Genomic DNA, 27,384 nt, shown 5'->3' on the forward strand with positions numbered 1-27,384 from the left:
CTAGCTTGAAGGGGTTCTCACTGGCCAAGTCTTGGGCAATTTTAGTATCAAAATAATGACAAAACTGGGCTTCCACTTCTTAAAATATTAATGTCATGAAGAAAAAGGAAAGCTGAGGAAATGTCACAGATTAAAGAAGACTAACAAGAAATGGCAAGTAAACTCAGCAAATAGTCCTGAATTGGGGGAAAAATCATTATGAAAGACATTAGTGGGATAATTGGTAAAGTGTTACATAAACTCTGAATTAGATATTGGTATCATATCAATGTTTAATAGTCTGATAATTTACTGAGGATATCTACGATCATGTCCTTGGTCTTAGGATAGGGACCAAAGTATTTAGGCACAAAGACATTTTTGGCCATTCTCCAGTGGCTCAGAGAGTGTGCGTACATACACACGCACACACACACGGAGATGGAAGGAAGGAGAGAGGAAGAGAGAAAAGGAGAAAGGAAATGAAAAAAGTCAATCTGGGAAAAGAGCATACGGGAGTTCCTTGTACTAATTTTGTGACTTTAAGTTTGAAATCATTTCAAAACAAACAGTGAAACAATAAACATATAATACCATGGCCTATTTAACTTAATTAAAAATATAATTTATATTTCTAGCTAGTCTGTGGATGGATGGAACCACAGATAAATAGTGCAACTTGATACTCCCATAACTGGGGAAAAAGGCTTTACTACATCTATAAACACTAGACATAACTATGAACCAAAACATGTAACTGACCTGTTTCTGTCCTTTCTCTGGATCACACACCCAGGCTGCATGAAGGTAAAGCAGGGGTAGTGTCACCCTATGATGGAGGTGCCATCAGGCCTCAGCCCTAACAGTAGAGCCTGGCCCATAAGCTGAGCCAGTGGGAGGTGAGAGCAGGTTCCTCGGCACATTAAAAAGAGAAATTCGGCCATCGTGTTGTCACCTAGAGTCTGAGAAGGAAGTCCCTAGCAAAGAGACAGCTTTGGCCTCCCTTCCCTATTTCTAGGAGTCACTTGCTGCAGGCATTTTTCTTCATGTCACCCTGTATACACTTTGCAATGGGAAGCATCCCTCTCTGGGCTCTAGACACAACGCACTGGGCGCCTTTCTGCCTGTAAAATGGGCTGAGCTAACTGAGGTGCCCACAGTCTATAAGCAGGTATGCAGAAATGCCAACAGCATCATTGACAATAAATAGTAAGATCTCCTTTACTTATAAGTAGACTTAAGAATCTGGACTTTACTTGCTTCTTTCTGAGTCAAGTGGACTTGATTTCTCATCTTGGGCATCAACGAGGGCACTGTCTGTGTGAGCTGTGCCACCCAGCTCCCTGTCTGAACTGGTCAGGGGTGTCACAGACACAGCTGGATTTGTAGATATCCTGCACCCTTCCTCACCTGGGAGCTTTTGCATAATATGAGAATTGAATCAGATTCTGTAAGCAGAGTACTCAGCAAGGTACCTGGAAACAGGAATTATTCCTATTATCTATAAATTACGCTTGCTTTTAATAACTATTTTCAGTGTCAAAACATTCCATAGATTCATAAAATACTATCACAACCATGCATCTTTGCTTGTGTGATAGAACGGGTGAGCAACTGTGGCCTGTGGGCCAAATCCAGCACATTGCCTGTTTTTGTAAATAAAGTTTTATTGAAATACAGTCACATCCACCTGTATTGTCTATGGTTGCTTCCTCATTATAATAACAGAGTTGAGTAGTTGCAACAGTGAACTTATGGCTCGCAAAGCCTGAAATATTTATTCTCTAGCCCTCTGCAGAAAATGCTTCGCACCTCTTATATGAACATAGAAGGGCACATTGCAAATTTTGTCCTCTTGTTCAGATGTATGTATAGTCTAAAATATTTAGAATAAAATAAGATTTGCTTCTTTTCTCTTGGCACTTGTTAGCAAGCATACACAAAAGAATGACTTTAAGATATAGGGGCTCTGTTAAGATAAGCAGAATTGCAATATCTGAAGCCATCATGTTTTCTTTCTAAATACATATTCTGTCACCATGAAATACAAAAAAAAGGAGGCCTAGTGCCAACTTTGAAAACATGCTGTATATTAGTTCTTCATAAAATACATGGATTTTATGTATGTTATAAAATTTTAAGTATGTTATGAATGAAAGTCCAAATATTTGAAAACTAGAAGATATTTCCAGTGATAATCAAGAAGATCAATTATCTCACTTCTTTCTTTTTACACAGTATTATTCCAAGTCCATGTTTTTATCATTAGTTTCAGCCTTTAAGAGAACTCAATAACCATACATTCTGAGAGGCAAGCAGAGTCATTCCCCATGAAAAGCAATATACTGCAACTCTACTATTTGATTTAAGGTAAATATATTCCTCCATCCGGAAGTGATATGGGTGTCTTATTTCCAGCTCAAAGGCATCCAACTATTTCATGAAAGGTTATGATATGCTTCTTTTCCCAGGAATGATAAATGGCTCCATCTCACTTAGAGCAACTTAAAGCACAAGGATGATACATTTTAATTCGCTGAAGAGGTTATTAAGAAAATGTGAATCACTGCAGAACTGCTATTAAGAAAATAGTTACTAGAGGAGATAGAACTATAAATATATGTAAATTTATAGATGTATATGTAAATATAGATATATATATATAATTATTCCACATATAAACCCAGTACATCATTTTACATATAGTATAGAATTATAGATATATGTATAGAGATATGTATATAAAGTACTAAGGTTCACTAAGTAGATGTCACCTATAAATTTATATGGATATATACATATATGCATGTGTGTATGTATATATCAATTTGTACCCTCATTTTACTTTGTAAGCATTAGTTTTTTATAGCTGAAAGTACACAAGAATAAAATACCACCCTCAGATGTGCTCCAGAGTCATCTTAAGTAATGAAAATCATCCTGCTGTAGCCTAAATAACTGTGGAAGCCATATGCACCTTCATCAGTCTTCACACAAGAGCTTCTTTACATTCACACGCCAAACTGGTAAAGGTGTTTTATATTTCTATCTGCTAAAAGCTTAGTTAAATTATGGTTTCTACTAGACTCCAAATTAAATTGTAACCAGTGTGTAGCATGGCAAGATCCATTCCTTATTATTCTGGGCATTAGAACACAAAAGATAGTTCAATTAGCCTTAGCTTGTGGCATCTTTTATAGGACCATGTTCAGAGACAGAGACATAAAGTATGTGTGGCATTTTAACCGTACGGGGAAAACTTACTTTTCATTACAAATAGAAGATTCTGTGAAAGGGAGTCTTTATTTTTTTCAATTGCTCCAACAATTTCATACATTACCTGTAATAAAAGAAAGTGGCATAATTACTAATGGTTAAACATGACCATGAAAGTAATTTCCTTTAAAGAATAACTTGACGCAGAGGCAGTTTTAAATTATTCCTAAGAGCAGTGTCTTCAGGTCTTAGAGTTCTCGCTCCAGGCAAGTTCAAAGCTCCCATTCCCAGGCTCTCCTTCTGCACATGGAGGCAGAAACGCCTCCTCTGTTCTGATCGCCGGAGCCCTCCTCCAACTGCGAGTTTAGGAGAAAGGGGTGCTGACTCACAGCCATCATAGCATGTTTATTCTGAAAAACCCTCTCCTGCTCATAAAACTCTCTAAACCAAGCAGGAAGACTTCATGACACCTTGGAAGGGAAGGAAATGAGGCATCAGTTTGAAAAATGGAGTGCTGTCTTTATTAAAAAACTTAAAATAGAGCTACCATATGATCCTGCAATCCCACTCCTCGGCATATATCCAGAGAAAACTCTAATTCCAAAAGATACATGCAATGCTCACAGCAGCACTATTTACAAGAGCCAAGATATGGAAGCAACCTGAATGTCCACTGACAGGTGAATGGATAAAAGTGATGTGGTATATATATATATATATATATACACAGTGGAATACTACTCAGCCATAAAAATGAATTAAATAATGCCATTTGCAGCAACATGGATGGACCTAGAGATTCTCATATTGAGTGAAGTAAGTCAGAGAAAGACAAATATTATATGATGTCACTTATATGTGGAATCTAAAAAAATGATAGCAAATGAACTTATTTACAAAAGAAATAGACTCACAGATGTAGAAAACAAACTTATGGTCACCAAAGTGGATAGCGGGGGTGGGGGCAGGGGGAAGAAATAAATCAGGAGTTTGTGATTAACAGATACACACTACTATATAGAAAATACTAAACAACAAGGACCTACTGTAGAGCACAGAAAACTATACTCAATATCTTGTAATAACGTATAATGGAAAAGAATATGAAAAAGAATAGATATTGAACAGATGTGTACATATATACGTATGTATGTGTAACTGAATCACTTTGCTGTACACTTGAAACTAACACAACATTGTAAATTAACTATACTTCAGTAAAAAAAAAAGCGTTCCTTTGGATCATTTAAGCAGTGAATAAAATCTGAAGTCCTTAAAACAAAGAAAACTCAGAAAACAATTAATTCTGGATTATTCAAAGAACAGTTTTTTTTTTTTTTCTGTCACAGTTTACTTACGAACATATTTAAATGACTTTATTGTCTGGTTTTGCTGGTATTCCCATCTGGTCTGGGAGACTTGATTTTTGAAGAGAGACATGGTTTTATTGTCTCTCTCAGCCTCAGCCAAGTGTGAGCTCCAGACCAGGACTGACCCCAAGGAGGGCAGCTGGTCAGTGATGTCTCTTTGCTCTGCATCACCATGAGGGAGTGTGGGTGGTTAGACCAGTGAAGGTGATAATCACCCGACTCCTTCGGGAATTTTAACTGGATGGCCCAGAGGAGATTGTCTCATTGGCAGCAAGATGGAACTAGACAGAAAGAATCCACGAGAAAGAGGCTGAGTGGCCAGTGAGAGGAAGCTAGAAAAAGGCCAGATGACCCTAGTGAGTCTTGGTTCCTACCGGGTTTTCAAGTTTCAATACCTAACTGTATCATCCTTACAATAAAGCCTTGCTGAGATTTTATTCTTTGCTGCCACAAGAGCCTAAATGGCACAGAAATCCCAAGATACCCTCCAGATTCCCAGAGTTTCCAACATGAATTTGGATCAGAAGACTGCTTGAGCTAAGAGGCAAACAACTAAACAACTTTAAGATACTTCTCAATCATTATCTAATTATCCAGTTTGCCCCTAGGCCAGAACATGGCTTGCCAATATTAAAATGCAAGCTATATATCATGTTACATATTAGACATTGTTGAATATAAACAATTTTTACATCATCTAGAGCAGTGGTTCTCAACCAGGGATGATGGTGACATTTTCAGTGCCTGGAGTCTTTTGTGTTTGTCACAATGGAAGGGTTGGAAGGACAGGGATGCTACAAGCATCCTACAGTGCCCTGGACAGCTCCACAGTGAAGAAGTAGCTGGCGCCCAATGACCATCGGATTGGGGTTGAGAAACCTTAACCTGGAGTTTGGCTTCTGCATGTCTTCCTGTATTAGAGACAGCAGTGCCCAGAGACCACAGACACCCAGCTAAGCTGCTCTGCGTCTATATGGACTTTGGCAGGTTATTTAATGTCCCAGAGCTGATCCTGCAATGTAGGGTCCTACTCTGTATGGTTCCAATCTATAGTTCTAACCTCTTCTTTTCACGGGCATCTGATGATTCTGAAGTAAACACACACACACACACACACACACACACACACACACACAGTTGGACTACCTGATTTTTTCTAAATACATTCCTTGCCTGTCTTTGCTCCTGTCATGCCTTGCTTTGTGATGGGCCTTCCTCCTGTACCTTGAGGGAGTGACTATGGATTGCTCAGCTCTGTCTCTGCAGCAACAAGCAAAATGCTTTGTCCACTGGGCAGATTCATTTACTATTTGGTGAAATGAACAAAAAGGTTTCGTTATATTGTGACCACATATAGCATAACATCGTGCTGCCCCTTTTTATTTAAGATTATGTCGATGAGTCTTTCATTATCACAAGATCATGTGCTCTGGGAAGTCCTCATGAATGGAATCCTGGTTGTACTTGGATAGTTAGACAAAAAGCTAAAGGTCTCCCATTAAAACTAAAGTTCAAAACCTCCCAGTTGGAGACACCAGCTGGAGAAGTTACGTGGAAAAGATACTTAACAAAATCCATACAAGTGCAAACACTCAAGAAGGGCAGTTTGATGCTTGTAGGAAGCATGGAGTTGGGCAAAAGTTTTTACTTCATATAAAATTAATGAGTCTTGAAGCAGGTGAGCTTAATTATTTTGTGACAATGGGAAAACTGCTTTAGCTCTTTGAGTCTTTCTTCATGTGTTAAATTAATATTCTGCAAAGGCATTCCAAGTTTAAGAGCTTCTGAGCCTATTCCTAAGACATGGATGATTACAGTACTGACAGGATTTGAGTTGACAGCTCAACAGAAGTATTAGACATTACCCCCCAAGATAGCTTATTTTATCATAATTAATACAATAATGCTAACGACTATGTTACATAAACTTGGCATTAGTGGAATGCTAACACATGGTTCCATATCATGTTTTTTTTTTCCTGGTCCCAAATCTGGAATCAAATATTTCCTCAAGGAGCCCTTTCATATTTTATAGGAAAATTGAAATTAGAGATCTAGAGGTGCACAATAGCATAGTATTATCAAGCTAGTCAGGGTTTCTAGGACTTTTCAGGGGATGAGCTGAGAAATACATGCACACAACACACATATGTGTGCACATACATCTGAGATGGGTTTATTTTTTCTTTTTAAGGGTAAAATACCATCTGTTTCCAGACTTGGTCATTTAACCATGATGATTTCCTCAATCCAATAAAGTTTGGTATTGGCCTTGTCAAAGGCAACTAGAAAATCGAAATAAATGATATCCACTCATGCCCGTTTATTATGTCCATAGATAACCTGCTCCCATCCCCTTTAAATACTTCTTAAACTTTTAATTCTGAGATAATTATAGATTCACAGTTGTAAGAAATAACACCGATAGAGCCGGTGGACCCTTTACCCCATTCCGGCCAATGATAACATCGGACAAAACCATCACCAGCAGGATATTGACATCAGTGCAGGGAAGACTCGGGACTCTATTTCATATGTGGTGAATTGAGGTCATTTGTGTTTTGTGAGGAACTGGTCCAGTTCATCTAAGTCATCAAATTTATATGTGATGGTTGTTTGTAGTATTTATTCCCTTTTGATCTTTTTGTTGACTGCAGGGTCTATATTCATATTTCCTGTTTTATTCCTGATATCAGCAATTTGTGTCTTTTCTCTTTGTCATTCCTTACTAGAGGTTTGTCATTTTTATGGTTATTTTAAGAAAACCAACTCTTTGTTTCATTGATTTTCTCTATTTTTAAAAAAATTCCACGCATTTTGCTCTCGGTTTGCTCTTGGATTGCCTTTCGTTTGCTTGTTCTGGGTTTATTTTACTTTCCTTCTTCTAGGTTGTTGAGGTGGAAGCTTGGATTACTGACTTGAGACTTTCCTCTTTTCTAATATGTGTATGTAGTGCTATAAATTTTCCTCTAGGCACTGTTGTAGGTCTGTCTCAAAAGTCTGATATGTTGTATTTTCATTTTCATTCAGTTCAACATATTTTTGAATTCCCTTGAAACTTCATTTTTGATTTATGGATTGTTTAGAAGGGTATTTTTTAGTTTCCAGGTATTTGGAGATTTTCCTGTTATTTTTCTCTTCTTGATTTTGAGTTTGAGTCCATTGTGATAGGAAAGCCCCAGTCTGTATAATTTCAATCCTTTGGAATTTTAGGTTTGGTTTATGGCCCAGAATATAGTCTTCCTTGAAGCATGGACTTGAAAAGAATGAGTATACTGCTTTTCTTGGTTTACACATCTATAAATGAGCAGATCCCATTGGTTGATGGTGTTGAGTTCTTCTACATCCTTTCTGATTTCCCACAAAGCTGTTCTATCAATTGAGAAGAGGACGTTGAAGTTTCCCACTTAACCTTCTGGTTAGCTGACCTCCTCTGAGAGCACTCAGCAGGGGAAGAGAGGCATAGCCTCATTACTGTCAAGTGGAGAATTCGGGGTCCCCGCTCAACCTCCTCTGACACAAAAGAACGGGGGATTCTCATTGCCGCTGGGTGGGCAGGAGCTCTGGGTCTCCACTGGGTCTCCAGGCACACTTCCCTGGCTGCAGGGTGAGCAGGTGGAAGGGGTCGACGTGCCTCTTTACTGCTTCCTAAGTGGGCGTGGGGAGAGGGCACCTGCGGTGGGTTACCTCTGGGCAGTGGCGAGAGTCCTGACCTCCCCTCACTCCTCTGACATCATCCCCTCCCTCCAGCAAGGAGGTGGTGGCACAAGACAAATGCAGAAACTTCGCACAATACTGAAATCTGAACGGTGCCTAAGCATTTCAAAACTGCACATTCTAAAAAGGCGCACTGTCATTTTATTAATAAAGGTAACTAAAAGATTTTGGGTTTTATTTTCACTTAAGACAATTATAGCAAACGAGCTGGCCACGGTTAAAATATATATATAATCTGGATGGTGATAACGCACACACTTCCTTTTAGTCCTAAGTTAACACGAGGACTAAAAGTTAATTTTCAGAAGAAGACGTGAATAGAAAACCAAAAATCTAACTCCATGATCGCTCGTGTCAAATCCTTGGTAGATCCTCACTTTCTACAGAAAGATGTCCACCTCACTGAATACAATCCTTTGACATATGGACTATTTCCAGGTGCTCCCCTTTCTTTTTAGAAAAGTCTTTCCAGCTTCACCAGCTGCCAAAGACGAGTCTACTTCTCAAGGTCCACATCTAGGTAGGAGGCATCAAGCTGTATTGGAAAGAGGACCAGCCTTGCATGACAGCTGCCTTTGGGCTCCAGCTTCAACCAGTCCTGGTGCCTGGTAGGTAAGGACATCAAGGTACTGAGCCTTCCTGATTTCTCATCTCCAGAACATGGATGGCAATGTCAACCTCTCTCTCTCTCTCTGGATGATTTTGAAGATGCATGAAAAAGTATGTTAGTCCTAGCTTTGCATAGTACCTACAGTTTTCTAATCAGCAACCCCCATATCTGCTCTAACGCTCACCCGTACCTTCCTCTCACCCCTGTTCCAGAATATTTTTACATTACCGCCCCGAGAAGGACTCACAGAGTCAGCTACGCCACCTAACCATGAGGCTGCTAAATGAGCTGCCATCCGAAAAGGACGCTATCATCCTGTAGCTGTAATGCCATCAGTGAAAATTCATTTATTACTTTACAAAGCAATTGCTTCCGAATAAAGCCCATCTCCCTGGAAGAGTAAAAGCACATTACACTCACCAGCCACCTAGCGTCAGCCTCCGGACCTCACGGGGACCACTGGCCTGGAGAGGCACTAAGGTTGCATAGAAGCCACGAATGCTACAACACTGAGTGGGAAAAGGCCACCCCATTGGGCTCCTGGTGATTCAAAGGGCAGTGAGCCTCAGAGCCTAGTTAAGTGGACAGAGGAATCTGTATGAATGGGAAAACAGCAAGGAGAAAAACTCAATGTACCCTAGGAATCCCCCTAGCTCTGTGAGTCTGTGATGCCAGGGCGACAGATAAGGCCTGTCCTGCCTCAGCTGTGCCACTCGGGAGGGACATAGCGGGCATTGCTGGAACGGCAGGAGCAGGTTTCAGGCATGGGCTTTTCCAGGTCACTCAGGACAGCTCCTCTGTTCGCAGCCCCACCCCTCCTTTTCCTGCCGGTTTATTGTTTGGGGGATGAAAGGAGACAAAACCTGAAAGTCACAAAAGATAGAGGCCAGGATAAATGCTCTATTGCCCCCTCTGTCTTTACATAATTGAAACTCAGGTTTATTTGTTTGTTTGTTTCCTCTTAAGGATTCATGCTATAAGTGACAGCATCCCTCATGCATGTAACAGAGAAATTTATATGCATACAGGTCCATACAAATCTTAAAGGAAATTGTCATGTAGTCAAAGATTTCCTTTGGAATGATTCCATTCGATAAAATGGCTCCCAAGGAAATTTAGCATTTTCCTCACGTTTCAGCAGTTAGCACACGCATCTAAATGCTTTGGTGAGGGTGCCGAGTGAGCAGGGTGTAAGCTAGAGAGCCGCGGCCACGCGCTCCCTTTCTGGATGTACTCGCTGTAACCCTCCGGCACTGCAATACATACAATTAAAAGAAAAATTATGTTTGCTGTATATAAAAACGGGGGTTATAAAACTTTCACCATGGGTGTGACTCACAATCCATCAAGATACTTCGTCTCCTGGGTCCACAAAGAAAAGTTACAAAAGGCCAAACCACATGCATTGTCTTCCCAACTGGAGGCTGTCAAGCTCAGGTTTGGCTCAGCTCCAAGGAAACTGAAGTGCAAGTGTGAGTGAGGTCCAGGGAAATGGCTCCATCCACCACCTCTGATTTTAATTCCCTGCATTAAAGCGAGAGCAGTTGGCTTACTCCACCTGGATAAGGCAAGCATGGGGTCTGCCCGAGCTGGGGTCCAACATCCTAACGTCTGTGGTCTCAGCCCCGCTCCAGGCGCTGGCACACAGGAGGAGGGCAATGCGAGGTCAAGGAAGGTGTGCCAGTCGGCCGTGCTCCCACCAGCTGCCCTCAGCTCCACTCCCCGTAGAACAGTCTTCTTCCTTCCCATCTCCAGCCTCAGAGGAGGCAGCTGCTTCACACGTCTCCAGGTCACCTCATCGTCTCCCATCTGTCTCAACTTTTCCTGTGGGACCTAATCCCTGTCCTCCTTTTCTTCTGCTTGAAAATTTGGAGCAGTTTCTTTTTCAGGCTAGACCCCGGCTGACCTCCACCAGCCCCAATTTCTCGCCCTGTCTATTCCTGTCTTGGTGCTGACAGCTCAGCTGCTTCTACCTGCTCTGCAGCTCAACAGGACAAGGAGAGATACCGTGCTCATCACAGTTCAGAACACCTGACGAGAGATAATGAAGCTCTTGAAGGTATGACGGAAAGCCAAGGGAGCAAGGCAGTCCTAGAAGAGCCAACGGATGGATGCACACAGAGCGATAAAAACTACTCGTTCTGAGAAGCCTGAGGCTGCAAGGAGATAGCATCGCAGCCCGTGAAATGAACCACATGCAGCGAGCAGGGCAGGGGGGGTCTCAGCATACCTGCAGCGAGGTCTCGCAGGTTAGAGAAAAAGAAATGGAAACAAATAGAGCATGGCACTGTAGGCTAGGAACGGAAATGTCACAACCAATGCTCCTTTCAGGCCAGAATCAGGAAGCCAACAGGAAACCACCTGAGTGGGAAAACAAGGGCGGAGAATTCTTAGGAGGGCCTTTTGTGGCATCACTTAGGGATTCGCTACCTAGACTTCCTGCGTCTTCTTTGTCCTTCCTTCTGCTACTGGGCTGAGACGTTACCCAGAGTAACATATAAAACACTGCATTAGAATGAGAGCCTTTTCCAGAGTGGACACTCTACCTTGCAAGGCAAAATGTAAAGGACAAACTGAATTGCTAATTATAGTATCACCTAATTAATGTAGTTCCGATGTGGAAATCTGTATTTCCATGTGGTTAAGTGCTAAAAGTTCAACTTCCTCTAATGAAGCTACCCTCAGTGATAATTGAGGCATTTCAGGACATCCTAGACTACAGCATGGATGGCTTACGTGTGCTTCTGGCAGCACTGATATTTCCTTTATATGTGTGTGTGTGTACATATTTCTCTAAGTACGGTATTTGACTTGGACATCTCTGTCTATCTATGGGTCTATGGATCTATTGCTCTCAAACCAATTTGAGGGCACAGCAGTGATTGCTTTATACAGCAGGCAAATAGGGCCATAAATACTTTTACACAGTTTCTTCCCCCAGCACCTAAACCAAGAGGGAGGAGACTTCATGGAACGCCCTCATACACTTGGACAATGTCCCAGCACTTAAGGAGACACTGGGAACGGGTGATCGACCCCCACTAAGTAACACAAAGTCAGAAACGGGCAGGAGGATGGGGTGCATGTGAGGGGAGGGACAGCCCTGCTGCAGGAGGAAGGGCCGCTGTGTGTCAGCTCCAGAAAGTGGAGAGCAGGACATATTACGTTTTTTGATGAACTACAAAGGGTGTGATGAAGTGTCCTCATCTGGTCCACAATCCCAAGTTGGGCTACATCCTGCCCAAGAGGCTATCTGTGAGGCTGAGAGGAGTGGGGTCCGGTGGAGAGCATCTGTGGGTGAACATCAGAAACAAGGGCCCCAGGGGAGCAGCCAGCTAGGGAGGAGGGGGGAACAGCATCACCAAGGGCATGGGAAGGGCCTCAAAGCCCCCCCCAGGGGAGCATCTCAGGGACACATGGAAGCACCCAAGCCAGCATCAGCCCTAAACATCGAAAGGAGTTGTGTGCGTGAAGCCATATTGCGATGAAATGAGAGGACCCAGCATAAGAATAAACAGAAAACAGGATGCTCCGGGCAACGGTACAGTGTCTCCTGTGTGGCTGAGGCTTGACGGGACTGGACTGTCAGCTAAAGTTTGTGGTTCTGATCACTATACAGGACCAGAATTTCCTCGTCTCTGAGTTGAGTCCGTGAGCACCAATGAAAGCAAATAAAGGACTTTCTATTACTTAGAAGAGACCAGAAATATCGCTGGAGCTGCCTGGGTTTTTTTCTGGTTAAAAGGAAGGGTTGTCCCAGCTGAATATATTTTAAAAAGTGGTGTGAACCCAAAATAAAAATCGAATCCTGATTACATCTCCCGGGTTGTGCATATTCAACTACCAGGTACACGAAGAACAGGAACGGGTCGATCACCCATTCCCAGTGTCTCCCTAAGTGCTGGGACATTGTCCAAGAGTGTTAAAACGATCTGGAAGATCTGATTTTTAAAAGAGAAATCAGAGTTTATTCTTCTACCAAAGGAGGTAAACTGGGAGGTAAAAATATGGAAAAGAAAGCAGGCATCACCGCCACTGTTTCAGGACTATTATTAACAAGTCGAATCAGAATAATCACATTTAATTCTGGACAGTGTCACCAGGGAAACAAGAAGATAAATGAAATAAAAGCAGTTCATATGCCTTTAAGTAAAGATATTCATTCATCCCTTTATTCATAATTTGCATTTCTTCCATCAGTTAGTGTTAGGAGACTGTTGAAGGGACCCAAGATGGGGAGGTGATGTGACCTCGGGTGCTGGAATAAAAATGAGGGCTATTTGGATTCTAAGGGTAAGTGGGGAGAGAGTAGCTTGTATTTGGTAATTAACTGGGTTTCTGATTTTACCATGAGTTGAAAAGCGGGACAAATATGGCAAATCAGTTTTATTTACTTTTTTGAAGTCAGCTGAGAGAGTGTTTGGGAATTTAGTTTAGTTAGCCACTGGATCTGTTAACATGATGATGTCACACAAGCAGAGACACTAAAAAGTAGACCTGTAGGTGTGAAGCCCACAGAGAAACAGACTGGAGAGACATGGGAGCCATGTCATCTACGAAACTGAATCATGAGAGCATATAAACTCCTAGAAAGAGACATAAAATACTCTCCCAGGAATCATCAATATTTAGAGTGGAAGTAAATTCACTCATCAGTCAAATTCATAACCCCCTTCTCCACCATGTTATTTACATGATGCAAAATATAATCCCTAGGAAAGAGGTGGGATTAACAGCTGATAAAAATGGGCAACTTTTGAGATAGACTCTTGAGTTCACTATAGCACATCAGAATGTGTGTAATGATTGGATTTTAGCAAAAGAAATAAGATCGTTTTCAGTACATATAAATGAGTCTGATAATTTTTCATGCCTGGTTTCAGCTTTCTATCTGAGGTCTGCTGAAAAATGTCTGGATTTCATGTGTAGTGGTAAATTGATCTCTCTCTTGCATCAATATTTATAAGCAGAGGCTTCTATTTTTTACTTTTCCATTAAGTGATTCCATCTAATAGTTTTGCTTGCTCTCATTCTGATTCACTTTAAGTTGATAAATACTAATCAACAGAGAAAGTTATTAGAAGCACATAGTGTTACTGTTAAGAGTCCTTATCTAGATATCTAGATTCTGGATATGGGCATTGAATTAAAATTACCACAAGTGAAATTTATGAACATGCTTCACTGGTTCCTTTTAAGGAGAAAAAATACCAATCAACTAACAATAAGATATCAATATTCTAGGAAATCTAAAGGTCCCTATTTATAAATGTCTGTCAGCCCATGAAGATAAAAGAACCAGTTAAATCTTTGAAAAAAACGGTAAGATTCCCTAAATAAGAGCCTGCATTTTCTCTTCCTAATAAAACTCTGGATAAGGAAACATTTATCAAGTCTACAAAAGTGTATTTATGCCAAAGGTGAAATTGATGGAAGAAATGGAGCACAAGGGGCCTGGGGGAGTTAATTTTTATTCTTCTAAAAGTTTGCCCAAGAGGTGAACAAATACAGATGTAAATTAAGCTCTCTTTGTGTGGGTCAAAATATCTTTGTCAAATAACCTTTAATAGTATCAGTTTGGCTTGGACCAGACAGGTTTCATTGTTATGTCTGGGGATTCTGCCTGGAGAAAAGAAAAAGGGAAATAAATGGAAACTTCCTTATTGATGAGTTCATCTCCTTTTCCCGCTGATTTAAAGGTTCACTTTCAGAGTCTTCTTGGGAACACTGTGTCCCCCGCCAATCTCTGGAGGTGAAGGCCAGGAGACAAGCTACAGAAGGTGTTCCTGACACAGGTGACACAGGGAAATTGAAGGGACCACGGTTGCACCAACATACACGTTACGTAAATACGTCTGAGGGCAAAGAGGTCGGCTTTCTTCCCTCTGTCACCTAGAATGTACTGCAGCCTCAATGAGATAGAGATCTCTGCTTCTCAGATGTCTGGGCAACACCATAAATCTCAACTGACATATTTCAAACTTAATTTATTCCACAATAGGGATAGATCCTTTTCAAGGAGAAGGGAAAAAAAATTCAGGTATTTTATAGACTGGCCACAAATCAGTCTTTTCCACACATCACTGCTATCAGCAATGTTTTAGTAATTGGGTTCCCAGAAAGGCTTGTGGAAATCAGTGACATGGTGATAATGATCAGGGTCTACAGTCTGGGACTAGGACTTTATCCTCCTCACCAGGATGTGATTTAGGAGGATGGAAAAGGAATCTTGATGAATACAAGCAAACTCCATCCACATAAAGACACACCCACGAGCACATTATATGATGGGCTATACATTTTCCTTCTGTTGTAAATTACATCTTGGAATATGTATGTAAATTGCAGAGAGAGCTTCAATTTTCTTAAGGAAAATGATATTGAAAGGACCTTTAAAAATCTGCAGTAAAATTTCACACACCTGTATGCTTGATTAAAATATTAGTCATAAAGCTAAATGGTAAAGAATATAATTTTTTACAAAAATTCTCTTTAATCAAGGCGCGTTACCCATCACAAAAACCACCTGTATAGTCAGTGAAAAACAGAATGTCACATTAACATAAGGTGAAACATTTATCTAAATATTTTTTCTTTTAATATTATAGTTTCCATAGATCGAGACAATCTCAATTTCCTGCACTTACCTTGCACTGAAGTCTTTCAAGTGTGATAGGAAGGACAAGAAAATACCATACTATCACTTTGGTGGTTACATATTCCTTATCATCTGCTAAAGCGCTATTAATAACATCATGATAAATAAAAATAAATATTCTAACACATTTATAAAACATTTATTTATGCAATGTGAGCACATTTATAACATACAAGAATTAACAAATATCTTTCTTAACTAATCAAGGACATTTACCAATGATTCAATTTGAGAAAGTCAGTTGGGCCTCTAATATTCTCAATACAGCCAGTTGATTAGGTGATTTCCAGAATATTTTCAGGACTTCTATACTTGTGATTGACGAGTTTAAAATTTTGCCAAATATGGTGGTATTCCTGCATGGAAAGACCTTCAGCAGTTGTTGGGGAAATAGGACTCGCATCTTTGACACAACGTCTCAAAACAGTTGTACCTGAACTGATTGCTTGCCCACCACTTACCCTTCAGAACAAGTTTACGAGGTTCATAAGTATATTCCCCTTAATTACAAACCCCATGGGTATGTTAGCTGAGGGTCACTGTACCCCTCAAAGTCACAGCAATGGAGCCCCAAGTGCCCTAGTGCATCTTCTCTGTTACACAACATAGATTTCATGACTGAGATAAAAAACACTAAGATGTCAGCACATACCATGGTGGAGAGAGAAAGATATGGGGGTTGGGGGGGTGAGAAATCTGAGACACCGTATTGTGACCTACTGGTCTGTAGTGGGTTGAATGGTGTGCCCCCAAAATTCATGCCCACCCAGAACCACAGAATGTGCCCTTTTATGGAAATAAGACCTTTGTGGAGGTAATTAGTTAAGACAAGGTGCTACTGGATGGGAGGGGACCCTAAATCCAATGACTGGTGTCCTTAAAGAAGAGAAAGGGACACAAAGACACACACACGCAGAGAGAAAACCTTTTGAAGATAGAGACAGAGACCTGGGTGCTGTGTCTACAAACCAAGGAACACCAACTGCTGGCAAGCCCAGAAGCTGGAAGAGAGGCTTCGAACAGATTTCTCTCGGAGCCTGCAGAGGGACCCAAGCTGTGGACACTTAATTTTAGACTCTGGCCACCAGAACTGTGAGAGAGGATATGTTTTTACAGTTTTAAGCCATGCTGGATGGGGGACTTCGTAATGGTGCGGTGCCCCCAGGAGACTCACACATAACTGTATAATATCTGGTGAACCACTAAACTCCACCAAGGCTTACTTCACTGGAAAACTGACACGGTAATATTTACAAGGAAGGTTGTGGTGAAAATGTTTCCCAGGCACTCTGTAAACTGAACACTGCTAGGTAAGCATCAGGTGTGCTTATTGATGAGGGGAGAGACAGAGGAGGGAAATTTGGATCAGGCCAAGAACTTGGCCTTGGGAAGATGGGTATGATCTGGAAAGAAAGAGGAAAGGGGCATTACAGGTGAGGAAACCATGTGAGCAAAAATAGAGATGGAGAAATGCAGGAGTCATTTTCAAATGGATCAAATGTGTTAAAAGAAAAAAAAACCTACAATGCTACGAGTTAAAATTCCTCACTGCTTTTCTAATCTGTAAACACTGACCCAATGAACACGTGCATAGCTTCCTGGGGCTGCTGTAACCAGCAACCACTCTGGAATCCGGCATCCCTGCCCTCCTTCTGGGCTTCTTCAAGCTTCTCGTGGCTCCCGGCCTTCTTTGGCCTGTGGCAGCATCACTCTGGTCTCCACTTGCTTTTCTCTCTCTCAAATCTCCCTCGGCCCCCCTCTTATAAGGATACTTGTCACTGGGCTTAGAGCTCAACAGATAATCCAGGAAGACCTTCTTGTCTCAAGATCCTTGACTTAATTACATATGCAAAGAGCCTTTTCCCAAATAAGATGCCAGTCATAGGTTCTAGGCATGAGCCCGAGGACCTGTCTTTTGTGTGGGGCAGGCACCATTCCATCCACTACGATACTTATGGGTTTGGAAACAGAAGAAGGCTAAAACACAGGCACGTCACCTTAGGTAAGAGCAACACCACGAGCATGATTCGTATAAATCATCAAGGCCAGTCATACAATGGGACACTTATGTGAGATCCCAAAAGAATCACTTCATGCCAAAAAAGAAATGATCATAATAAACAAGCTTCAGACAAAGACCTTACGATCAGACACCAAAGAAGGTCAAATATGTAAGTGTCATATATTTTATAGCTATTAATCTTGACCTCTGTTTTCATGATTTAACTTTTATTACTTCAGATTGCTTTACTATCTCTTAATCAATTTCCTTTTCTCACGTTAAAATGTAGGAACTTCAAAATACTACTTCTTATTGGAGTTTAGGAATCACCTTCATGGAAATTCAACTTTCCTAAGAGCCAACGTCTTTTGCCAAATCCTAAGTCTTCTTTCCTTCAAGATTCTTAACTTTAAAAGCCAATAAAATTAGACACACTTCTGGATTTAATGCTTATCCATCATTTAAATCACTAAAAGAAGCTTAAGAGCAATTCCTAAAACAGGTAACCCTATATAAGGTTTAAAATTTGCTAAAACAAATAACAACGATAAAAAAAAAACACAATTAAAAGCTTCTTTAATTCAAATTCATGCTCATTAGTGAGACCCTGTTAATATTTCATGCACAGCCTCATCCCATTTACTTTAAAATATTTCTGTAATGGAGATTGGAAAATACACCACGCTCCTATGAGTAATGAAAAATTCAAATGTGTTTAGGGAAGAACTTCAGCTATAATTTAAATAATGTTGCTTAAACATTTCTAAAAGGACTTCTGAGCCTCTTCTCCAAATGAGATTCAGAAGCATGGCAGGGTCTCACAGTCAGAGCAGAACAGTCAGATGTGCGGGTCTCTGGGGGCGGGAAGCTGGATGCCAATATCATCACCAGCAGTAACGATCGTCCTTCCTATGAGATATGGCATGTTTTTACAAACAAAACTAGGTAAACCAGGCATGGAGGGGCAAGTGATGATAAGAACTCTCTAAGACGTCCATCTGGACAAGAGGAGACTACGAACAAACCCACGAACCCCAAGGCCATTGAGATCTCCTCTGGGATCAACTTGATCATCAAAGCGCTATTCAGGATTGCTCATCCTACTGTCCAAAATAGACCCTGCCTGCTGATTTTAAGCCAATTAGCTCTTTGCCACATCTCCTGATTTATAAAATGCAGAATGTGCTGCTTTCCTTGAAAATGCAATAGCTCAAAATTTAAGTATACAAAGTTACATCTGATGATTAGAATGGCATATGCCTTGACATATTGCCACAAATTACATAGAATCTATACTTTAACATGTGAATGAGTCCTCAGGGAGTCCTTGGGCTAAGACTCTTTAGTACATCTCAGTGAAATGAAAGACTTTTATAAAACCACAAAATTGACTCCAATTATGGAAAATCCTGCTTTAAAACATAAAGGTGCTTTTACAGGAAATTTCCTGATTCCACAGGGCTTTAGCTATGTGGCAACTAATCAACTGGCTTTCTCTGCTTTGCTTTATCCCTATCAGAACTCAGTGAAATGATTCCATTCACACAAACTCCTCATTGTTTTTCCCCAGATTTTCTTAAAACCATTGACATTTTATTAGGTGCTTGTAGAATACTTTTTAAATGCAAACATACAATAATTAGCAAGCAAAACTTTATTCCAAAGCTTGGTACCATTCAGTTTAATGCAATTATCACTTACTGAACCTCTAGTATGTCTTCAGCATACAAGACGCACAGACTTACAAGGCGGGTCAGGTATATACTGACTGAAGATAGCTTCCATGAAACTTACAGAAAAATAATTTTCCAAAATCATTAGTTATACCTTATTGTAATTTTTCAACTAAATCCTATGAATTCAATAAATTATTTTTAAGTATCAAATAATTCATTTATTCATCAAATATTTATTGGTGCATTTTATGTGCCAGATACTCTCCTAGGCACTGGGGATTATCAAAGAATATAGAAACAGAGATACTTGCATAATAAAGTGTCCATCAAGAGATGAATGGCTAAAGAAGACATGGTACATATACACAATGGAATATCACTCAGCAATAAGAAAGAATGAAATAATGCCATTTGCAGCAACATGGATGGACCTAGAGATTATCAGACCAAGTGAAGTATGTCAGACAGAGAAAGACAAATATCATATGACATCACATATGTGGAATCTAAAAAAATGATACAAATGAACTTATTTACAAAACAGAAATAGACTCACGGACATAGAAAACAAACTTATGGTTACCAAAGAGGAAGGGGGGGGATAAATTAGGAGATTGGGATTAGCAGATTCACACGACTATATATAAAATAAACATCAAGGACCCACTGTAGAGCACCAGGAACTACACTCAATATCTTAGAACAACCTATAATTCTGAAAAAAATATATATATATATTTATGTGTAACTGAATCACATTGCTGTACACTTGAAACTAACACACCATTGTAAATGAACTGTACCTCAATAAAAAAAATTCTGACACAAAAGCTTTTGAATTGGAAAGTATTCTAGTGTTCTAACATTTGAATTGAAAAGTAAAATAACATGCTATTTTATTATGCAAGTATCTTTGTTTCTATATTCTTTAGTAAATTCTTAATATAAAGAAAATATAGATTAAAAAATCTGCACATAGGACTAAAAGATTGCTACTGTTATAAAAAAAAATGTAAAGGCTAAATCTCTCAACTCTAAAGGATAGTTGATAATTTCTGAGGATATCTATTTATTATATAAAATCATCCACTGACTTCCTCCCCACATCCACTAAGCCATCATATGGCACCGTCCCACCAGAACTCCTCACAAAGGTGTTCCTTGGCCTAAGTGTCCTGTCGAGGCTCACTTCCTGTTGACCCAGACGTCTCTTTTCTCTTCGTTTCTGTAATACTTTTCTTTCCTACTAACATCTTTCTCCCTCTTCTCCATGTGCAATTATACACATTTCCCAAACTATGACTAGGTTTCTACAAACAGCCAGCCTCCCAGTGTCAAGTATTTTCAGCATCTCATGGGAATTTCCATTAAGAACCTCAAATTCCAAGCATCTAAAGTGGAATATCTTTCCTTCCAAACAGCCTCCTTCTCCAGGATTTCCCTTCTTGGTTGGCCTAAAACAACCTCCATCAGTCAACAGGGTGAGGCCCTCAGGGTCATCTCCAGCTGTGTCCCCTCCCTGGCTCCACACATTCAGTCACTCACTCTTCCCTGGGAATGCCACCACTCTGTCCTGCCGCTCTGGCTCAAACGCAGTCCTTGTTGGAGTGATTCCATTGTCCCCCTTCCTTTCTTCCCAACCTACCTACATCATGTCCTCTGGTTTTCTCACTTCATCCCCCACCCTGTCTAAAAACATCTGATAAGTTAACACTGTCAAGAGGACAAAGTCTTGAGGGTACATGCATATTTATTCATGGTTTCACCACAAACAACCTTCCTAGACTTTTCTCCTACCAACCTCCATACACTTGACCAAACGTCTGGTACCATTTCCCAACTGTGATATGGGTGGAAATGGTGGAGTGTTAGGTTTATCCTGGTCACTTCCTGTTCTGCAGATGTTGGAAAGTGCGAATATTACTTCTCCCAGACTCCTTTGCAGCTAGGGTCCGCTCGTTCTGCAGCTTCCACCTGTCTGAACTACTGCCCGAGATTTAGAAAGTTGAAGTGGTGGAGGCTACATTTCTGCTGTGTCTGTGTTTTACCTGGTGAGCACGTCCAGGAGATGTTGGTTTTCTCCAGCACCGAAGGCTCCAGGCTCAGCTACTGACTCTTCCTTGTTGAGTGCCGGGGAATGGGCCTCTTACTGGTTTAGGTGGCAGCAGTTACTGGGAGTCAGTACCTGTAGCAGCAGTTTCTCAATCAGGCTGCAGGCTTCCTGATCAAAGACGTGGCCCTAACTACAGAGGGAGCCCTGTCCTGTGGGGTGGTTTTAAGGTCATTTCTGAAAGTTCAACTTAGAGTCCCCTCGACAGTGATTTTCCTGCACTGAAGTTATTTTCTGCTTGAACAGCTACGCAGGATTCTGTCCTTTGCAACTGAATCCAGACAGACGCACGGTTCATTCGTTTTCAAAAGCCCTTGTCTTTACTGGGATGTTCCTCCCCCACAGTCTCAGGCAGCTCAGCATCCCCCTTAGAGGCCAAGGTCACATTTTACCTCCTCTTGAAAATGTTTCTATGCTCTTTTTTGGAGCCAAATACATTCTTTCTTCTCTGTGGTAACAGGGAATTTTGTTAATATGACTAATATTGCTATGAGAAAATTATAGCAGAAGTATTTGTTGACTTTCCTTTTCCTTACTTGACTGTGACACGTTTGAGGGCAAGAAATACGGTTTACTCATCTTTGATCCTCTAGTGCCCTGGGTTTGGCATATAGTAGAGTCTCAGTAAACACTGGCTGAAGTGAACCGAAATACACTGAGAGTGATAGAGTGACTAGGGGTTTCAACCCCTAATAATGTTATTTGTGCTACATCCCAAACAGGGAGGAAAGTCTGGCGGCTACAGATGCAAAAGTGGAAGAATTAAATATAGATGGAAGCTGGATCGGAGATTAAGTGGGATGTGGATGTGAGCATTAAAAGATGGATAAAATTTGACCTTGTGAAGAAGACAAGGAGGATATTTCCAGCTTGAGTGTGAAGAGACATCACGCGTGGGGGGAGGGATCTGCAGGAAAACAGGGAGTGGATTGGAAAAAGGAACCTGAACAGGGGTTTTGCAGAGGAGAGTTGTGGCAGGTAAGCCTTGGAGGAAGTGACAGGGCCCAGCTCAGAGAAGCCTGATAGGAGGCTGGCCTCAGGACTGTGACATGTTTTAGACAGATAAGAGTCGGTCCTTGAAGGATTTGAAGAAGGAAGCATGTTTTACAAAGCTGGTTAGGCAATGGAGAGGGATCGGAGAGTTGCTTTCTTCCTTAGGTTTAGGAAAAGTAATTTAATACTAACAACTATATTGAGGGTAAGTAAACTCAGATGTCCAATGTTTGTTTGGATTTTGAAAATATACCAAATTTTATGGAAGAGCTCTTGTATTAAATCCAGGTCTCTTTTGCTCGTATTAAGTTATAAATAGGGAAACGTTATGAGAAGAATCATACCGCATGCTTCATCACCCACATTCTGAAATGCTAAGTCCTTATCAGGCTTAGGAAAGAAACATTTGGTGGGTTGTTCACCCAGTTTCAATGATCAAAAATCTAAAACATCAAAACCTTTAAGGCTTGCTCTTAAGACCTTTGGCCCATTAGCGCATACCATAAATGGCTCAGTTCTCGGAACTCACCCGTCCTGCGTAATGCATAATGGTGAAAGCTGTGCCTTGGTCTTTGAGGGCGAGGTTCCCATTCCCATCCTTCATGGGGGAGTAAACTGCATTTGTGTTTGAGGATTCTAGAAGACTGTGTAGCTTTTTGGGAAGACTTGGTTCCATTGACCAAATCATTTGACTTTCTTCATCCAATAAAGAGAGAAATCCAGAAGGCTTCTGAAAGTTAAGAAGAGAGAGTATTTTCCTTCTATTACTCAGTTTGCTATTTTTGTTATTGCTCATGCATACCACTTACATCCTCATCATGTTCATACAAGCACTGAGAAAATAAATTAGTCTGTATAATCAATACATGTCTATTTTTGTTCATTGCCGTCTCCGCACCACCTAGCAAACTTCTGATGTCGTGTTGGTTCTCAGTAGTATTTATTGATTAGAGGAATTGAAAATAAATAAGTGTATTTTAAAGTCATTAAAACACTGGCTTTTTTGAAATATATATTCTCACCTTAATAAAAATAAAATTTCCAACTACAGAAAAGTTGTATGTTTTCTTTCTGGTATATAGACCTACCTATTTATAGGTAAAAATGCAAGTTTCACCCTATACTTAGTATGTCTTTTCATCTCATTTTGGGGGGTATCAAAGAGGAGTAGCAGCAGAAATATCCACTGACATTTCCAGTTCATACTGATGAGGTCCCACTATTGAAATAACCATACCAATGATGAGACCCCAAGGGTGATAACCAAAGAGACAGAAATAACTTCATTCTGCTGGCTGCGGTTTAGCAGTCAAGGACATAGCAGCAAGCGAGAAGGGGGGTAGTGGGTACGCAAGGCTTCCCATATACAGGTAAGTATATATTACTGTCAACCCATCTTATAACCTTAAGGAGGTAAACTGTATACTATGTGTGTCATGAAGAGGGAGGGCTTTCTGGAGGAAGAGAACTTCTTCTGTACTTAAAACAAGGAATGTTGACAAGTTGGTACCAGAAACAAGAACATTGCACATATTCGGAAAATGAATAAAGTAATTTGTAAGTATACATTTATAAAAATAAAGGGTAGAAAATTATATACTATTCTCCTCAACAGCGAAATGGTATCAGTTTTAAACAATGTTCAAGTGTTTTAGAAATATTACTGGTGAATCTATATAAAGCCTTATATTAGTAGATAGAGACTGATGTTTGTGTGATAGATTTCTGTTTTTATGATGGCGATATTGAGGCAAAGATTCTTGCTTTGTAAGGTAGAAACAATAAAGATAAGCATAAACACCTGCAGAAATACTAAGATGATATGTACTTATATATATATTTTTTTCTGCCAAGGTTTTCCATATTCAAACTTAGAAATTTGGAGACAAACAAGATTCTGCTGAATTTGTTTTATGGTCTTGCTAGTCTTAGAGTTACTTTATAAAATATTATATTTGTACAATGGGTATTTATAACTATGCCAAGAGGAGAGTTTTAGCGACATAACTGCAGCTGAATATTTTTTATAACAAAATGATCTGATACTTGTTGTCTGTTTAATCAATTGGTAATCCTTCAAATGCCCTTTCAGAGAAAGGTCATGTGCTCCTCAATCAACACTGAAAGATTATAAGTAAATTAGAAATATCTGAGTCTCCCATAAAGATATCCTCAAAGTAAGGCCCTGTGAAAGAAAGTTCTTTCTCTCCAGTATATTTAAATGCATGCATCCTGTAAAGTATCTAATTATATTATGTGAATACCTGGAAAAAAAAATCCAAAACTCCAGTCTGGTTACCAAGAGAATAAGCCGTTTCCATGGTAACTCCCTCTTGTACACATTCTGTTTGCTCCTGTAGAAAAAGCACTTCATTGATATAGTGGTGCATCTTCTCATTGGTCATGTTGACACAGAGCTATTGTGGGGAAAAAGGAAACAATTCACAAGATGATTCGGCATGCAGATCCATGGTTCCAGGACACATTTCAGACCAGTGAAATGTTGACTCAAGAACAGTCAGCACAGTTAGTGTATCTAGATGTCGCACTACAGTTGTCCCCAAGAAGCCATAGTAAAGAGCTTCACTTGATGCTGTTGACTTTGTATGGTCTGATTACACAATTGAAGGTGAGCATGTTAAAAACAACAAGAAGTATAATTACAGCATTAACTTACAAATTTGGGGTCTAAAATATATTTGAGTATTTAAGAAATATTTCCAAAAGGAATATATATTTGGGCTCTTGTCAACAAATATTATATATATATTTCTTTATCCATTCATTTCTTGATGGACACTTAAGTTGCTTCCATATTTCCATATCTTGGCAATTGTAAATAAGGCTACTATGAACACTGGGATGCAGGTATCTTTCCGAATTAGTGTTTTTGTTTTTTTCAGATATATACCCAGGAGTGCAATTGCAGGGTCACATGGTAGCTCTATTTTTAGTTTTTTGAGAAATCTCCATACTGCTTTCCATGGTAGCTGCACCAATTTACATTCCCACCCACAGTGTGGGAGGGCTCCCTTTTCTCCACACCCCACCAACACTTGTTAACAAATGTGTTATTTCTTACAGTTTTAATTTCTTAACTTAAAAATATCTTAAGATATTAGAAAATAAAATAAAATAACACAAATCTAGCCAAGATGAAGTCTTGCTTTCCCTCTGGGCTATTCTATTTTCTGCTTTTTTTGTTTTTTTAATAACAAAAACCTCAAAAGAGTTGTCTTTTCTTCTCTCAAATTCCTGTCCTCCACACTATTCAAACCCCACCAGGTCATTTTTGCCATCACTGCTCCACCAAAATGGCTTTTCTAGAAGTCACCAGTGATATGTGCATTTCTAAGTCTAGCGTTCAACCCTCCATGTTCATTTTCCTTGACCTCCCAGTGATATCTACAGCCGATTCCTCTGCTTCCCTGGGGCACTGCCTCCACTGTCTTCCAGGATATCCACTCTCTTGGTTCCTACCTCACTGACCACCCCTTGTCCATCTCCTTCTCTGACTCCATCCTGGAGTGGTCCAGAACTCCACCCAGGGCCTCCTGTCACCCATTTCTATACCTACTACCTTTGTGAGCTCAGAAAGTTTCACAGACCATCCTGTTCCCCCATCTGCACTATGTTATACTAGGTAGAATTCAAAGTCACTTAGAAATATTTAGAATTATGTAACTTACTGAAAATAATTAAATATGAATAATTTATATAAATTGAAGTTACCGATAAAGCGTTTGTAAATGGAAATCAGATCTCATTTGCAAAGGGAACAATATTTAGGATTATGTTTAATGTGAAATGGGATGTATTTATACAAAGTAAATGCCAAAGTTATTGTAAATCGCACAAGACTGGGATAGTCACCCAAAAAAAGAGAGACCGCCCTGGGTTCCTCTTGTCCACGTGCCCAAATTCTTTCCCAGGTCTGGTATCATCACAACACCTGCTAAGTAAGACTCCTCTCAGACATTCCTGTCCCTCTGCTGGGAGCTCATGGCTTCTCTCCTGGACACATAAGAGCAGCCCTTACATTCCAGCTTCCAACCAGCAAGCCAAGTCGCCCCCCATAACCAACACCAGAAATGCCCTAATTCTCCATACAGGTGGTCTAGGCCTGCCCATAAGGGTGTGGCAATTAATAAATTAGGAATAACACACGCATAGTTTTCCATTTTCTCATAGACCTAGCTATTTGGGAGGATGGGAATTTACGAGATTCTAGGGACACAAAGAAATCTTAGAGGGAAATTTTTTTCAGAGGAGAAAAGAAGCAACATATTGGAATGCAGGGCATGGGTCAGCACACAGAGGGAGTTCGTCCTGAGGCTGGAATGGTTTGCTGAGAAGTTCTATTCTTTAGTTCTTGCTGGGACCAGAATTTTTTGAGTAAGTAGAGGCAGCTCAAACATCTTCAGAAACAGGGTGATTGGAGCATAACAGGATTGCAGACGCAGGACTACCCTGATGGAAGAATAAGCTGGAGACCTGAAAATGTAGAAGCTCTTATGACCTAATCTAGTCACATTATTTGGATGATGAACATACATCAATATTTCACTATTAATATAATAAGTGGAGAATAAAGTAGAAATATACCAAATACGATGTTTAAATAACATATTTAAATGAGATCTAAATACCATATATTGACACACAAAGAAAACCCAAAATAATTCTTAGCTCCAGGTCAAAAATGATGGCCCAGGGTGCCTGCCCTTGTTTCCAATATTTTTTCTTGTTTCTCTGTTTCATAGTAAAAAAATGGTTTCTGTAAATTTGGTGATCAGTGAATGTCTGTAGACTGAATAAGCTTCTCTACTGCATTCTATTACAAAATAAGATCTTCTGTTTAAGAAAATGAACAAGAAAGAGGGAAAATTGTTATCTGTATCTCCCATTCCCAACTAAATAGCTTGACATAAAACAACCAAAAAAAAATGTGTCTGTCCGAATGTCCCCTTGATTGTCCCAGCCCTGGTCAGTGCCTGTCTGCAGCAGGTGGACTGCAGTCTGAGGACCCAGGGAGCTGGGTGTCCAGGGGCCT

The 27,384-nt window shown here is 40.2% G+C and overlaps 1 protein-coding gene across 1 annotated transcript in view; it reads right to left on the reverse strand.

Moving 5' to 3' along the window:
* The window catches only part of MYO16 (myosin XVI), a gene marked incomplete at both ends in the record, with an annotated part of 485,888 nt that overhangs the window by 139,548 nt on the left and 318,956 nt on the right, over positions 1–27,384 (reverse strand). The window contains 3 exons of the mRNA XM_079722050.1: positions 3,244–3,319; positions 22,861–23,061; positions 24,596–24,748. Coding sequence (XP_079578176.1) covers positions 3,244–3,319; positions 22,861–23,061; positions 24,596–24,748 — 430 coding nt within the window. The remainder of the gene's footprint in view (positions 1–3,243; positions 3,320–22,860; positions 23,062–24,595; positions 24,749–27,384) is intronic.

This window comes from Hyperoodon ampullatus, assembly GCF_949752795.1.
Source record: "Hyperoodon ampullatus genome assembly, chromosome: 16".
Taxonomy (NCBI): Eukaryota; Metazoa; Chordata; class Mammalia; order Artiodactyla; family Ziphiidae; genus Hyperoodon; species Hyperoodon ampullatus.